The sequence below is a fragment of the Macaca thibetana genome, chromosome 7 (genome assembly GCF_024542745.1).
Source record: "Macaca thibetana thibetana isolate TM-01 chromosome 7, ASM2454274v1, whole genome shotgun sequence".
In the NCBI taxonomy this organism is placed as follows: Eukaryota; Metazoa; Chordata; class Mammalia; order Primates; family Cercopithecidae; genus Macaca; species Macaca thibetana.
Window position 1 is genome coordinate 106,005,772 of NC_065584.1, and position 15,113 is coordinate 106,020,884.

General features: G+C 48.3%; 1 protein-coding gene across 1 annotated transcript in view; it reads left to right on the top strand.

The window, feature by feature from the left end:
* Positions 1 to 15,113, top strand: part of SLC28A1 (solute carrier family 28 member 1) — a 65,819-nt gene that overhangs the window by 34,958 nt on the left and 15,748 nt on the right. The window contains exons 9-11 of the mRNA XM_050796100.1: positions 3,436 to 3,516; positions 5,816 to 5,896; positions 8,835 to 8,960. Of these exons, the coding sequence (XP_050652057.1) occupies positions 3,436 to 3,516; positions 5,816 to 5,896; positions 8,835 to 8,960 (288 nt within the window). The remainder of the gene's footprint in view (positions 1 to 3,435; positions 3,517 to 5,815; positions 5,897 to 8,834; positions 8,961 to 15,113) is intronic.

The following is a 15,113-nucleotide window of genomic DNA, read 5'->3' on the forward strand; positions in this document are numbered from 1 at the left end:
ATACCCGTGCTGGAGGTGTTTCTAGACCCGGTGGGGGGAGGAGTCATGGGGCAGGAAAAGGGTTTCTTGAGCCAGTTCTGGTGTTCTCTGTCAGATGACTTCCCCACCACAGTGAAGTTGGTGACAGATGACAGCAGAGCAAATCCAGATACCACCTGCAGCATTGGTCTGGGAAGGGACAGGAGAAAGAAAAGGCCTCAGCAGGGCTTGCTTCCCAGCTGCCCGGGGCAGAGTCTCCGTTCTCTTCAGGGTCCATTCTGTAATCCCAGTTCACTTTGAACTAGAGCCTAAATTTGGTTGCTCAAGACTCTCGCTCCTTAAAAAATAAAAGCAGCCCTTTCTGGGCCCCTCACTAGTCTCCAGCAGTGAGCACAGTGCTGCTTCTTGCGAGGGCTGTCCGTTCTTGTGGTCTCTCCTTCTTCATGTCCCACTTCCACCTTGGCTCACTGACATCAGCCTCAGTCCCCACCCCTCCTCTGACACTGCTGTCACCTAGATCATGGGCACCTCCAAGTTGCTAAGTCCCAGGGGTCTAGCTCAGTCCTTACCTTTCCAGAGTTCTCTGATGCCCCTGACACAACTGCTAGTGACTATTCCTTCTGGAAAAATTGCCCCTCGGTTTCCATCCCGCCTCTCTCCTGGCCATCCTCCAGCCCTTGGCTATTTCTTTGTCTCCTTCACAGGCTTCTCCTTCCCCTGTCACCCTTCAGTGACACACTGACCACAGGGCCCTGTCCTTAGCCCCTGCGCTTCTCACTCAGGGTGATTTCCACAGTGAATTGTATCCACCAGCCATCTCTACGTGTCGTTGTTGTTCTTCTTCTAATTTTTTTTTCTTGTTTGTTTGTTTTGTTTTGTTTTTTTAGACAGGGTCTCACTCTGTCACCCCAGGCTGGGGTGCAGTGGGATGATCTCGGCTCACTGCAACCTCTGCCTCCTGGGTTCAAGCAATTTTTGTGCCTCGGCCTCCCTAGTAGCTGGGATTATAGGTGCCCGCCACTATGCCTGGTTTATTTTTTTGTATTTTTAGTAGAGACGGGGTTTCACTGTGTTGGCCAAGCTGGTCTCGAACGCTTGACCTCAAATGATCCACCCACCTCAGCCTCCCAAAGTGCTGGGATTACAGGTGTGAGCCACCGTGCCTGGCCTTCTTTTTTAAATTTTTTAAAAATTTTGTTTTAAGAGATAGGGTCTCACTCTGTCGACTGGGCTGTAGTGCAGTGCCATGATCATGACTCACTGCAGCCTTGAACTCCTGGAATCCAGTGATCCTCCCACTTCAGCCTCCAGAGCAGTTGGAACCACATGTGTGTACCACCATGCCCAGTTATTTAAAAAAATTTTGTATGTATAGAGATGGGGGCCTTGCTTTGTTTCCTAGTCTGGCCTCAAACTCCTGAGCTCAAGCAATCCTCCTGCCTTGGCATCCCAAAATGCTGGAATTAAAGGCATGAACCACTATGCTGGGCCAACCTGTATTTCTTATGAAAGAGCCCCAAGGCCTGGCCCAGATCTCCCCTCTCAGCTCCCAATCCTTTATCCAGCCGCCCACTTGATATTCCACAGGCATCTCAGATTCAAAGTTCAAAACCAAACTGATCTTCCCACAAACCTCTCCTGCCTATGCTCCCTCCCTTGAGAAATGTCCACCTATTATTGAAAATTATAGGAATAGCTGAATGCGGTGGCTGACACCTGTAATCTCAGCACTTTGGGAGAATGAGGCGGGCAGATCTCTTGAGGTCAGGAGTTTGAGACCAGCCTGGCCAACATGATGAAACCTTGTCTCTACTAAAAATACAAAAATTAGCTGGGTATGACAGCAAGCACCTATAATCCCAGCTACTTGGGAGGCTGAGGCAGGAGAATCACTTGAACCCAGGAGGCGGAGGCTGCAATGAGCCGAGATCGTGCCACTATACTCCAGCCTGGGCAACAGAGTGAGACTCTGTCTAAAAAAAAAAAAAAAAAATTGTAGAAACAGATGAGAAATTCAGAAATGAAGAAAAAAGAAAACAACATTTACATAGCCCCAGCACATAGGGCAAGTTCTTTGACTATTTGGGAGTACTTCTTTCTATAATTTTAATAATCCAATTTTCCCACTTAACATTGTAGCGTAAGAATGCTCCCATGCTATTACCAGTTCTACACGACTATTTTAAACTGTTGGGAACACAGGACACAGAATAGAGCAAACATTCCAACACAAAATGGTATAAGGTAAAAAGAAACCTTCCTCTCATCCCTGGCCCCCAAGGCACCCAGTTCCCTCCCCAAGGCACCTGCTGTTGCTGGCCTCTTGCACATCCTTCTAATGATTCCTGCACCCATACAAGATCACACACAATGCCCCTCACACACATGTTTTTGGAGAGGAAGGGGACCTTACTATGTTGCCCAGCCTGGCCTTGAACTCCCGGGCTCAAGCAATCCTCTTGCCTCAGCCTCCTGAGTAGATGGGACTATAGACACATGCCACCATGCATGGCTACCCCCGACCCTGTTTTTAAACCCACATAACAGCATAGCATACACTCTTGTGGTACACCTTCTCTTTTTTTCATTTAACAACATATCTTGGAAATCAGTCCACAGCTGCCCATAGAGAGTTTCTGCATTCTTGTTTCCTGACCTTTAGTGCACTGGTGTATGTCTGTATCCTAGGTGATGCAACTAGTCTTCCACTAAAAGACCTCTCCGTTTTTTGCCAGTTTGTTATTAAACATCAGACTACAGTAAAGAAAGACCAGGGTGCAGAAAAGCAACCTCCTTTTCCATGGGCCTGGAAAGGAGGGAATGGGTGTGAGAAATTCTGAAGGGAGAATGGGTGAGCTTGGAGTGAAGGAAGAGGAGTGTTCAGCCTGATACTCATAATAGGAGATGGGGTGATGGGAGGAGATGCTGGCTCAGGTCCGGGGTAAGCCTAATTCTGAGCTTGTTGGTGCTGAGCGGAAGTGGAGTACCAAAATGGTGAGGGTCCCCTCATTCAGGCCCAAAGCACGAGAGGGAGGTTAAGGCCAGAGTCTGAGGCCAAGGATTGAGCTCATGGAGAAGGGTGCACAATGCCACCCTCACAATGACCCTCAGATGTGGGCATTTTACTCCCATTTTAGAGACAAAGAAGCAGGAGATAAAAGTGGTTCACTCAGGCCCCACCCTACCACAGCACAGGCCTACCTGTGCTGAGGAGAGAGGGATGGTCTGGTGGCTGGTCACTATTTAGAGGGGAGCCGAGAGGACAAGACTGCCTCCAAAGAGGCCCTGCACCTGGGACTTCATGCACTGATTTCAGAGCATCTTCCCAGATCCTGTCAGGCATCTGAGTGGCAAGGCCTGGGATGGAGTGGGCTGTCTGGGGTCTCCTGGACCCTGCCTGGCACCCTGCAGCCTGCCTGCCTCTAACCTGTGGTCCTATGCTCTCCTTCCCGGCAGGTTCTGCCCATCATTGTCTTCTTCAGCTGTGTCATATCGGTTCTCTACCACGTGGGCCTCATGCAGTGGGTGATCCTGAAGGTAAGTTCCCAGTGCCCATGACCTGGGCTCTCCCAGAGTCTCCCAGCTCACAGGGTTCACACTCTCCCAGAATGCCTTGCTCCCAGAGCGCAAACCTCCCCAAATACACTGCTCCCCAAGCCCATACCCTTCCAGAATTCCCTGCTCCCAGCACCTCCACCTTCCCAAAATCCCCAGCTCCCAAGTTCCACACCTTTCTGGAATCCCTTGCTTCTGAGGCCCATACCTTCCCAGAATCCCCTACTCTTAGAGTTCACAGTTCACACCTTCCTAGAATCCTTTGCTCCTGAGGTCCATACCTTCCCTGAATCCCCTGCTTCCAGGATCTTCAGCCTCACAGAATCTAGCACTGACCAAATATCCTTTCCCAAGGTCTCCTGTCATGATACCAAGGAGAAATAGCACCAAAGTCTAAAGTGGTCTTTCCTGGAGGAAATGTTGCAGTTTTGAGGCTGAATTGAAAAGGTGTAGAAGAAGAAAAATAATTTATACTGAAAAGATATTGAGAGACTGTAGCAGTGGGCCATATTGGCCAGACTCAGCTGGCCAGATCTAAATGTTAGATCCTGTGCTTATGTTCATAAAATCTGCTGCACAAAACCAGGATGTAGGAGATAGCATTGGACAGCAACAGATAGCATTGGACCTGGCAAAAGATTCCAAGGTTTTAGTTGATTGAGCTCAGAATAAATCAGCAACATCAGATGGCTGCCAGAAAGGCAAAAACAACCTGTGGTTATTGTCTTTGTTCATTTTCTGTTGCTATAACAGAATATCACAGACTGGGTAATTTATAAAGAAAAGATACTTATTTGGCTCATGGTTCTGGAAGCTGGGAAGGCCAAGAGCATGGCACTGACATCTGGTAAGGGCCTTCTTGCTGTGTCATAACATGGTAGAAGGGCAGAAGGCAGAATTGAGCACACGAGACACAGAGAGAGCAGGGCCAAACTTATCCTCTTTATCGAGTTCACTCCCATGATAACCAAACTACTCCTGCAGTAACAGCATTAATCCATTCACGAGGGCAGAGCCTTCATGACCTAATCACCTCCTCAAGGTCATGCCTCTCAACATTGTTATGATGGGAATCAAATATATATATATTTTTCTCTGGCAATCAAATTTCAACATGAGTTTAGGTGGGGTTATTTAAACCATAGCAGTTGTGTTAAGAGCCCACACAGCATAGCATAAAGGAGGTGATTCTCCCCAGACCTGGAGACTGTGTTCAACCAAGAGGCTATGACAAACTGAACTATAAGCAGGAGAGTGAAAGGGCTTGAAACCATACCCTCTACAAAATGGTTGAAGGAATAAGGAACGAGGAGCCTGGAGAAGAGGAAGTTAGGGGAGGATAGCTGTCTCTGAATACTTACAGAAGAGAGATTAGGGAAAGGGCAGCCTGAGAGGCACCAGCAGTGGATAGAATTCCAGGGAAGCAGATTTCATCTTGATTAAAAAGAAGAACTTTCTAACTGGGCGTGGTGGCTCACACCTCTAATCCCAGCACTTTGGGAGGCCAAGGCAGACGGATCACCTGAGGTCAGGAGTTCGAGACCAGTCTGGCCAACATGGTGAAACTTCGTCTCTACTAAAAATACAAAAATTAGCCGGGTGTGCTGGTGGGTGCCTGTAGTCCCAACTACTCAGGAGGCCGAGGCAGGAGAGTTGCTTGAACCTGGGAGGCAGAGGTTGCAGTGAGCTGAGATTGTGCAGCAGAACGAGGCTCTGTCTCAAAAAAAAAAAAAAAAAAAGAAAAAGAAAAGAAAAGAAAAACGCTTTCTAACACAGTGTTTCCCAAAATCTTTTCCACAAAACTCTAGTTCCACAGCATGTTAGTAAATGTTACTAGGTAAAGGTAGCCTGATCCCATGGTCAAATAATTTAGGGAAACTAGGCTAGACATTATGCTACATAAATTTAAACAAGCTTAATGCAAGACTTCTCAGAGGCTTTACTAAGCTAATGTATATTGGTAATCTCTAAGGGGTGTGTGTGTGTGTGTGTGTGTGTGTGCGCGCGCGCGCGCGCACAATTCGCAATTCTCAAATATATTTGGCCAGGAAATCCTTTCTGCATTCCTATGGCAAAATGGGTGGCCTTGGGAAGGGGTAAGCCCCTATCGATGAAGGTATGGAAGAAGATTATGAATTGACCTTTTGGGAAAATGTAGATGAGGGGGTCCTTCACTGGGCTGGGAGTTGGGAGGAAGGTGTGTCAGGTCTTTCACTCCAGCCCCCTTTGACTCTGGGGTTTGCTGATGTCCGCCAACAAAGAACACTCTGCTTCCTTCTAGATTGCCTGGCTGATGCAAGTCACCATGAATACCACAGCCACTGAGACCCTGAGCGTGGCTGGAAACATCTTTGTGAGCCAGGTGGGTATGGCAGCCTCCTACCCTCATGCTCATCAGCAGCTTCCCCAAAGAGGGCAGCTTCCCTGGATCCCCAGAGCTCTGATTTAGTCCAAGGAAGAGCCGTTTGAACCTTCTCCCAGGGTCCTCAAATTCTGCTGCCCCAGGGCTACGCTGTTTGGGGGATGACTGGGTCGTGCCAGGGAGGATGTCATCTGTCTGGCTTCTCTTACCACTCTAGCCCTAGGCGGTCTTCATCAGCCTGAAGACTCACAGCTCCTACAGATGGAGTCCAGTTTCTCATCTTATACGTGAGGAAACAGGCTCAGGGGATGGGAACCGCTTGACCAAGATCCCACACGTATAAGCCATGGCTTCGAATCCAGGTTTTCTTCTTTCTGGTCAGAGTTTTTTCCACTGCATTATTTTGTCTTTTCTTTTCTCCCTCTTTCTTAAAATGTATTTTCCAAAGTAAATGTGACTCTGAAAGCACCCTCGGTGCTGAGTCCCTTTCAGAAAGCCTGATCCCCTGAGGATGGCCCTCTGGAGACTCTGCCAAGGCCTGTCCTGGCCCATCTGCTTAATGTTTGAGTCACCAAGAGACACTCTTGTCAAAAGATGCCATATTTCACTGTACAGTTTAGGAAACTTTGGGGAATATTTTTATCTTTTTTTTCTGTGGTGCAAGTGTGTTGATTTGAAAGTTTTTTTTCTGGTTGTTTTTTGTTTAGTTTTGTTTTGTTTTTAGCCAATGAAGATAGACATACTCTCAGATAAATTGTCAAAAAAGTCCCTTAAGGTGTTCAAAATGAGGCAAAAGAGGAAAACACTATTAAAATGCAAAGCAGTTATTTTATATGAAAGGCTGCAAATGTGTTCCATGTGTTTTGCTGGGAAATTATATAGGCGGGGTGACATTGGGCGACGTGAAGCGCTGCCAAAGTGAATTCATTTCGGACAAGTTGTTGGTCAAACTGACCTAGGTGCCAGGGTCTGTGCCTCATTTCCCCCAAGAAGGGGGAATGGGGAGCCTTCAGGGGTCAGTGATATCATTTCAACCTCTCTACATGTGGCAGGCCTGGGCCCTCTCCTCTTGTCCATCCACACTGCCTCCCTGCAGGATCACATTAGCCCCATGGCTTTAAATGCTCTAAATGCCTCCCAGGTCCTGCTCTGCAGTCCTGACCTCCCATGAACTCAGGAGTGACAGGTCAACTGGCCCCTTGACCGTCCACTTGGAGATTTAAGGGGTGTCTCACATTAAGACGCTAAGTCCAAACAACCAGAACTGTTGCTCCCCTCCCTCATCACCTCTGCCCCTCTGAAGCCCTTCCCCTCTTAGCAGGTGGGAACATCTTCCACAGGATCGTTCAGTTGGAGCTGGAGGAGCTGCCCTGCCTTCCTCCACTTCCCCCACCGCGGCATCCAGTCTATCAGCATTCCCACAGCGCTGCCTCTGTGGCCCATCTACAACCCCCCGCTGCCCGGGCCACCTGCCTCTCACCTGAACACTGCTGTCTCCTCCTACCTCTTCTCCCTGCCCCTACTATCTGTCCTTCACTCATACACCCGAGTGACCCTTCATACACACAAAGCAGATGATTCCACTCCCGCCTAAGCAAGCTCACCCCTCACCCCGGCTTCCCAGCCCCTCTGTGGCACACCTGCCCCCTCTGCCTCCATCTCAGGCAGCTCCCCCACGCCCATCTGCAGCAGACATGCTGACTGCTATGGCTTCTGGACTTTGCAGAGCTTCTTGCTGCTTTAGGGCCTCTGCTGTTCGCTTGCCTGGAATGCTGTGCTATCAAACCATGTCACTGGCTCCTTCAGGTCTCAGCCAACCCTAACCTAATGTCACCTCCTCAGAGAGGCCTTTGCCGATTTCTCAGTTTTTTTGTTTTTGTTTTCTGAGATGGAGTCTCACTCTGTCACCCAGGCTGGAGTGCAGTGGCACAATCTTTGGCTCACTGCAACCTCCACCCCCCAGGTTCAAGTGATTTTCGTGCCTAAGCCTCCCTAGTAGCTGGGATTACTGACATGTGTCACCATGCCCGGCTAATTTCAGTATTTTTAGTTGAGATGGAGTTTCACCATGTTGGCCAGGCTGGTCTGGAACTCCTGACCTCAGGTGATTCTACCACTTCGGCCTCCCAAAGTGCTGGGATTACAGGCATGAGACACCATGCCTGGCCTACTCAGTTTTAAACACCCCTAACCAGTAGGCATTCTCACACATATCTTCATAGCTTTCATCACCGTCTAAAATGACATTGCTTACCTGCTTGGTTCCTTGTTGATTATCTATATCCTCCCACCACCTGCTAAAGCTCCCCTCCCGCCCTCCACTGCTCCCAGGATAGAAGCCCCGTGAAGGCAGGGACTTTATCCTGTTGACCCCATGTTCCTATTCTATAGAACAGTGCCTGGAACACAGTAGGCATTCAGTAACTAGTTACTGAGTGAATAACAAAGGGCTTCGGGCTGCCCAGATGCTCAGAAATGCACCCCTCATCCAATGCCGCAGCTTCTTTCTTTCGGTCACCACTGTGGCAGCAGGAGAGCTTGGGCCTGCAGCAGGATCTGCTTCCCATCCATTTACGTGAGCAGGGGTCATTCCTGGAACCCCTCTGAACCTCTTTTGCTCTCCTGGAAAACGGAGATGCCCACTTCTATCTTAGAAGGTTGTGAGTAACAAAGGTGACGTGCCTAGCAGGGTACCTGGCACGTGGCAGGCTGTCGACACAGGGGAGCATTGTCAGGCCGGGAGGGAGGGATGCGGGTCTTTCTGCAGAGATGGGCAATGCTGAGGTTCAGAGAGGCTCAGCCAAGTATGGACACTGGTCTTTACCCCACCCTGCTGCCTCTTACCGTGGGACTCCCAGGCACTGACTGTGACCTATGGAGGGGGAGGGTGTGCCCAACCACCCCCACCCTGCTTGTCTGACATCTTTCCTCTTTGCAGACCGAGGCTCCATTACTGATCCGGCCCTACTTGGCAGACATGACACTCTCTGAAGTCCATGTTGTCATGACCGGAGGTTACGCCACCATTGCTGGCAGCCTGCTGGGCGCCTACATCTCCTTTGGGGTAGGCAGAGCCCTCCTTCTGCTCGGCTATGTTGAGGACCTGAAACCCATCTTTGTGGGAGCCCCACACAGCTCCTGGCCAGAGCAGCCCTGGGATCTTCTCTCTTGGGCCTGCTGTGCTGGCAAGAGGAGTGGCTTCCCCTGAACCAGGCTGGACCATTTGCTCGGGCTTTGTGCATGGCCGCCTGGGGCAAAGCTGCCCGGTGTTCCATTTACTGAGTGCATACTAGGTGCCAAGCAGTATGCTAGGTGTTTTAATAGCCCCATTTTCCAGATGAGAAAATTGAGGCTCCAGAGTAAGTGAGATGCCCAAACCCAGATCTGTCTGACTCCAAAATTCATGCTCGTTTCTCCAGTCTCACACCTGGGCTGTCCCTAGAGATCCGTCCTACTCCTTCCCTCCTCCCCTTCCCCATACTCTCTCTGGGCCCAAGTCCTGCCTCTGCTCCTAAATTATTTCCTGTGCAGTTTACACAGCATAAAGCATTTGTAAGTCAAAATCCAGTGGTGTGAATTAGGCCCTTAAAGCAATCACAGTGCTACTGCATGGCGGGTAGAGGGGAATTTTCAAATGCATCCCTCACATAATGCCCGGTAATAATGCTTTACTTTCGTAAAACACCTTGTGCTTTCACACTTGTGCTTTCACAGGCAAATCTTCAAAGGTCTCAATTTTATTTCCTTAATGATCAAAGAAATTCTTGCTTATTGCAGAAAGGAAAAGGTTTTTAAATCTCTGTCTTAACCCCACTTCCCGTGGGTAACTGCTTCTATTTTTTAATTTTCTATTTGAATTTTTTTTTTTTTTTTTTTTGAGATGGAGTCTTGCTCTGTTGCCAGGTTGGAGCGCAGTGGCACAATCTCGGCTCACTGCAACCTCCAGCTCCCTGGTTCAAGCATTTCTCCTGCCTCAGCCTCCTGAGTAGCTAGGATTACAGGTACACCCCACCATGCCCAGCTAATTTTTTTTAAGTAGAGATGGGGTTTCACCATGTTGGCCAGGATGGTCTCAAACTCCTGACCTTGTGATATGTCTGCCTCAGCCTCCCAAAGTGCCGGGATTATAGGCATGAGCCACCTCGCCTGGCCCGGTAACTGCTTTTAATAGCTTAGAACAGCTATTCTCAAAGTGGGGTTCATGGACCAGCATTGTCAGCATCACCTGAGAACTTGTTAGAAATGCAAATTATTGGGCCCATCCTAGACCTGCTGAATCAGAGACGATGGGGGAGGCCAAGGCAGGCGGATTGCCTGAGGTCAGGAGTTCAAGAGCAGCCCGGCCAACATGGCGGAATCTTATCTCTACTAAAAATACAAAAAAATAGCTGGCCATGGTGATGGGTGCTTGTAACCCCAGCTACTTGGGAGGCTGAGGCAGGAGAATCACTTGAAACTGGGAGGCGGAGGTTCCAGTGAGCTGAGATAGCACCACTGCACAGCAGCCTGGGCAACAGAGTGAGACTCCATCTCAAAAAAAAAAAAAAAAAAAAAAAGAAATGATGGGGGTGGGACCAACATACTGCGTTGCAACAGGCCTCACAGGTGATTCTGATGCTCGCCCAGTTTGAGACCCACTGACCTAAAATGTCATTCCAAATCTTTCTGTGTAAGCAGTCTTTTAGGTATATACACCTGAGTACTCACATACTTTCTCTTTTTTTAAAAAATAAAAGATGAGAATCATTGATAAGGAGAAAATAGTTCATAAATTATAAAAAGATATTCAAGCTCACTGATGTTCAAAAGAATTAAAATAATAATAACTTAATTTCTTCTAAGTGATATGCAACCCATTACATGCCTCCAAATGGCAAGAGTATGTGGTACTCACCCACTCATGGTAAGAGTTTAATTTAGTGTAACCTTTTTGGTGAATGACTATCAGTCTATTTATTATATATTTATTTTATTTTATATATAATATTTTATTATTTTATCATATATCACTTTCAAAAATTTTATTTATATAATAAAATATTATATTTTTATTATATAGATCACTTAAAATTATTTATTTTTTCTTTTTTAACTCCCCACATGACACCAACATGTATTTATATGTATTTTGAGACAGAGTCTCCCTCTGTTACTCAAGCTGGAGCACAGTGGTGCGATCGCAGCTCACCATAGCCTCAAACTCCTGGACTCAAGCAATCCTCTCACCTCAGCCTCCTGAATCGCTGGGACTACATACGTGCACCACCACCCCTGGCTTTTTTTTTTTTTTTTTTTTTTTTTTTTTGATAGAGATGGGGTCTTGCTATGTTGCTCAGGCTGGTTTTAAACTCCTGGGCTCAAGCAATCCTCCTGCCTTAGCCTCCCAAAATAGTAGGATTACAGGCATGAGCTACTGCATCCAGCTTCAATCACTTTAAAAATATTCTCTCCCTTTGATCCAGCTAGAAAAATTGTGATATAGGGATATTCTCACAAGTGTTCAAGAAATGCAAAATTTCAGCATTATTTGCAAAAGCAAGAAAACAGGGCAGCCTAAATGCCCGGCAGTACAGTTATGCACTGGGTGCATTCCTCCACACAAGGCGGTAGCATTCTGCATGAGAGCGAGGTGGCCTGTGTGTGCTGATTTGGAGACTGACCCTGCCATGCCTTCGCCTGACCCCCAGGCTCTCTGGATGCTGTGTGTGTGTGTGTGTGTGTGTGTGTGAAAGGGGGGGATGGGAGGGGGCGGTGACCAGAGAATGAGCTATACTGTCCCCTTCTTTAGTCCCAAATTCCACCTATCTCTCTCATCTCTGTCCCTGGAGATGATGAGGGATGGGTGAAAAAACAGCCAGCCTGCCCTTCCATCTCTCCTTCACTCTGGATGCCTGGACCACACCAAGAAGCTCAGCTCTACATCCCACAGAGCTGTCTGGGAAGGGCCGGCTGTTGCTTGACTTTTCAAGAAGTCCCCTTGTGCTCAGGAGCTTTGGTTTCTGGCCTGGCACCCTCCCATCTAGAATTCTAGAGACTATCATCTGGTTTGCACCTGTCTTGCTGAGGCCTAGAAAGGGCTCATTAAAGCTGGTGCACTCCCCACCTACCCTACCACCAATTGTTTTCGGTAGTGTAGGGGCCAAGGGAAAATTTCCCTTACACCCCCTGAAGGTTCACGGAAAAATCAACTCACAAAAGGCAGATTAACAGGAGAAAGGCACACAAATTTATTTAATGTATACACTTGGGAGCCTTCAGAATGAAGACCCAAAGATACAGGGAAATTTTGTGCTCAGGTTCAACAAAGTATGGACAGCCACGTAGAAACAGAATTGGACAAACGCAGTGTGATCTAATACTGAGTGGAGGAAAAACCGCAAAACCTGTCTGCGTAGACTCTTCTTGGCCTCTCTGAGCATGCATTTCTTCCTTCTGGAAGGGGGGTCTCATGACCTGCAGTCAGACAAGGTACGTCAGATAATTTCTTTATTGCCAGTTTTTACCCAGAAAGGCAGAGAGAAGTTAGAGCGATGTGTTTAGGCTTTGATGGCTGGGTTTTGGGAAAAGGGCTTCTGGTCTCTGTGCCCTGCCTTGGAGAAGAGGAATTCTAGTTTTTATGGCTAGCCTTGAGGGAGAATTGGACTGAGAGATGGGAGGGCAGGAGAGAAAAGCTTCTTCCGAGGCGGCTTCTGAGCCCTTCATCCTGGGTATTGTTTTCAGAGTCCCAAGAGAAGGAATTTGATATTTCAAAAATGGAAACCCAAAACTTTGTTCCTGAAACTTTTCTTCATGGCAGGATATTGGGGGAGGGGATGCCATTATATTTTCAGAATTTAGGGCTTTAAATGTCTTAACCTTGTTCTGGTTCCCTCGGCCAACGAAAAGAATAACCCTGGTGTTCTTCCTAGTCATTACTTAGAACTTAAACACTGGAAGAATGCTCGCCCATTTCCACAGTCTGGCTTTAAACTCAGCCCTTTTTCCTTCCCTTTCTCAGGCAAAAGTCCAGGCCCAGCACTGGGCAATCTGGCTTCCCCATTGATAGGGCCTGGGTACCCACTTCCCTTTAGCTGCACAGAATGGGCAGAGGCAGCCAGGATCAGCCCTAGGTGCCCTTCAGCCTCCATTCACAGTCTCTGATTTGAAAGCCCCAGACTACAACTATAGCTGGCCCAGAGTTTGAAAAGCACCTAACAAACCTTCCTTCCCTTCAATCTCTGGATCTGCCCCCAGTCTTGTCTCCAGAGCAGCTCTCTTCTGCCACCACCTGGCTCATGGCAGTCACTGCACCAGCCCTGCACTGCACTCCCTCTAACTTCCTTCCCCAGTCAGTTCCTCGGTATCTTTGGCTCTACCCTCAGCCCCTGAATCCCAGAAGGGTCTCTCTTGCTCTTTCCTTCAAGCTCCCAGATTCTTTTTTTTGAGGCAGAGTCTCCCTCTGTCGCCCAGGCTGGAGTGCAGTGGCTTGATCTCGGCTCACTACAACCTCCACCTCATGGGTTCAAGCAATTCTCCTGCCTCAGCCTGCCAAGCAGCTGGGATTACAGGCATGCGCCACCACGCCCAGATAATTTTTGTATTTTTAGTAGAGACAGGGTTTCACTATGTTGGCCAGGCTGGCCTCGAACTCCTGACTTCAGGTGATCTGCCCCCCTTGGCCTCCCAAAGTGCTGGCATTATAGGCATGAGCCACTGCGCCCGGCCTCCAAGCTCCCAGATTCTTTTTCTTTTTATTTTTTTTAGTTTTATTTTTTTGTTTGAGACAGAGTCTGGCTCTGTCGCCCAGGCTGGAGTGCAGCGGCGCGCTCTCGGCTCACTGCAAGCTCCGCCTCCTGGGTTCCTGCCATTCTCCTGCCTCAGCCTCCTGAGTAGCTGGGACTACAGGCGCCCGCCACCACGCCCGGCTAATTTTTTGTATTTTTAATAGAGACGGGATTTCACCGTGTTAGGCGGAATGATCTCGATCTCCTGACCTTGTGATCCGCCCACTCGGCCTCCCAAAGTGCTGGGATTACTGGCGCGAGCCACCGCGCCCGGCCAGCTCCCACATTCTTAAGACCACTTTGTTGCTCACTCTGGCTCTCTTCTCCGCACATCCCTCCTATTGCTGATATCTGGATATATCTAGACCTCCACTGGCCAATACGGTAGCCCCCAAACACATGGCTATTGAACACCTGAAATGTGGCTAGTCGTATTGAAAAAATTTTAAGATGTTTTATTAATTTTTAATTTTTATTTTGTCATCCATATTGATAGTTTTATATTGATTACATGGGTGGAAAGAAAATATTTTGGATATATTGAGTTAAATATTAAATTAAAAATGAAATTATTAAAATTAATTTAACCTATTTCTTTTTCCTTTTTAAAATGTGGCTATGGCCGGGTGTGTTGGCTCACACCTGTAATCCCAGCACTTTGGGAGGCCGAGACGGGTGGGTCACCTGAGGTCAGGAGTTCAAGACCAGCCTGGGCAACATGGAGAAACCCCGTCTCTACAAAAATACAAAAATTAGCCAGGCATGATGTCAGGTGCCTTTAATTCCAGCTACTTAAGAGGCTGAGGTGAGAGAATTGCTTGAACCCAGGAGGCAGAGGTTGCAGTGAACCAAGATCGTGCCATTGCACTCCAGCCTGGGCAACACAGCAAGACTCTGTTTCAAAAAACAAAGAAATGTAGCTACTAGGCTGGGTGCAGTGGCTCATGCCTGTAATTCCATTACTTTGGGAGGCCAAGGCAGGAGGATGACTGAGACCAAGAGCTTGAGACCAGCATGGGCAACATAGGGAGACCCCTATCGCTATAAAAACTTTAAAAAATAAAAAATTACCTGGGCATGGTGGCATACATCTATAGTCCCAGGTACTGGGGAGGCTGAAGTGGGAGGATCACTTGAGCACAGGAGGTCAAGGCTATTGTGAGCCATGATCATACCATTACACTCCAGCCTGGGTGACAGAGCGAGACCCTTTGGGTCAGAGAAAGAAGGGCCATGGGCAGGTGTGGGCCCTGGGATGCTAGGATGGAAGGCTTTCCTGGCCAGGTGCCTGGGAGGCAGGGCTGGGGAATGTCACAGCCCTGCAGAGTAGTTAGCAGTGGGGAGGTGGGTGTGGGCTGGCCCGGTGCCCAGGGAGTCCTGCCTGTGCAGGACTCAGCCCTTTCCATGATGAACTGGAAACTAGCAACCCCAGCATTTGAGGCTGTGACCACAAC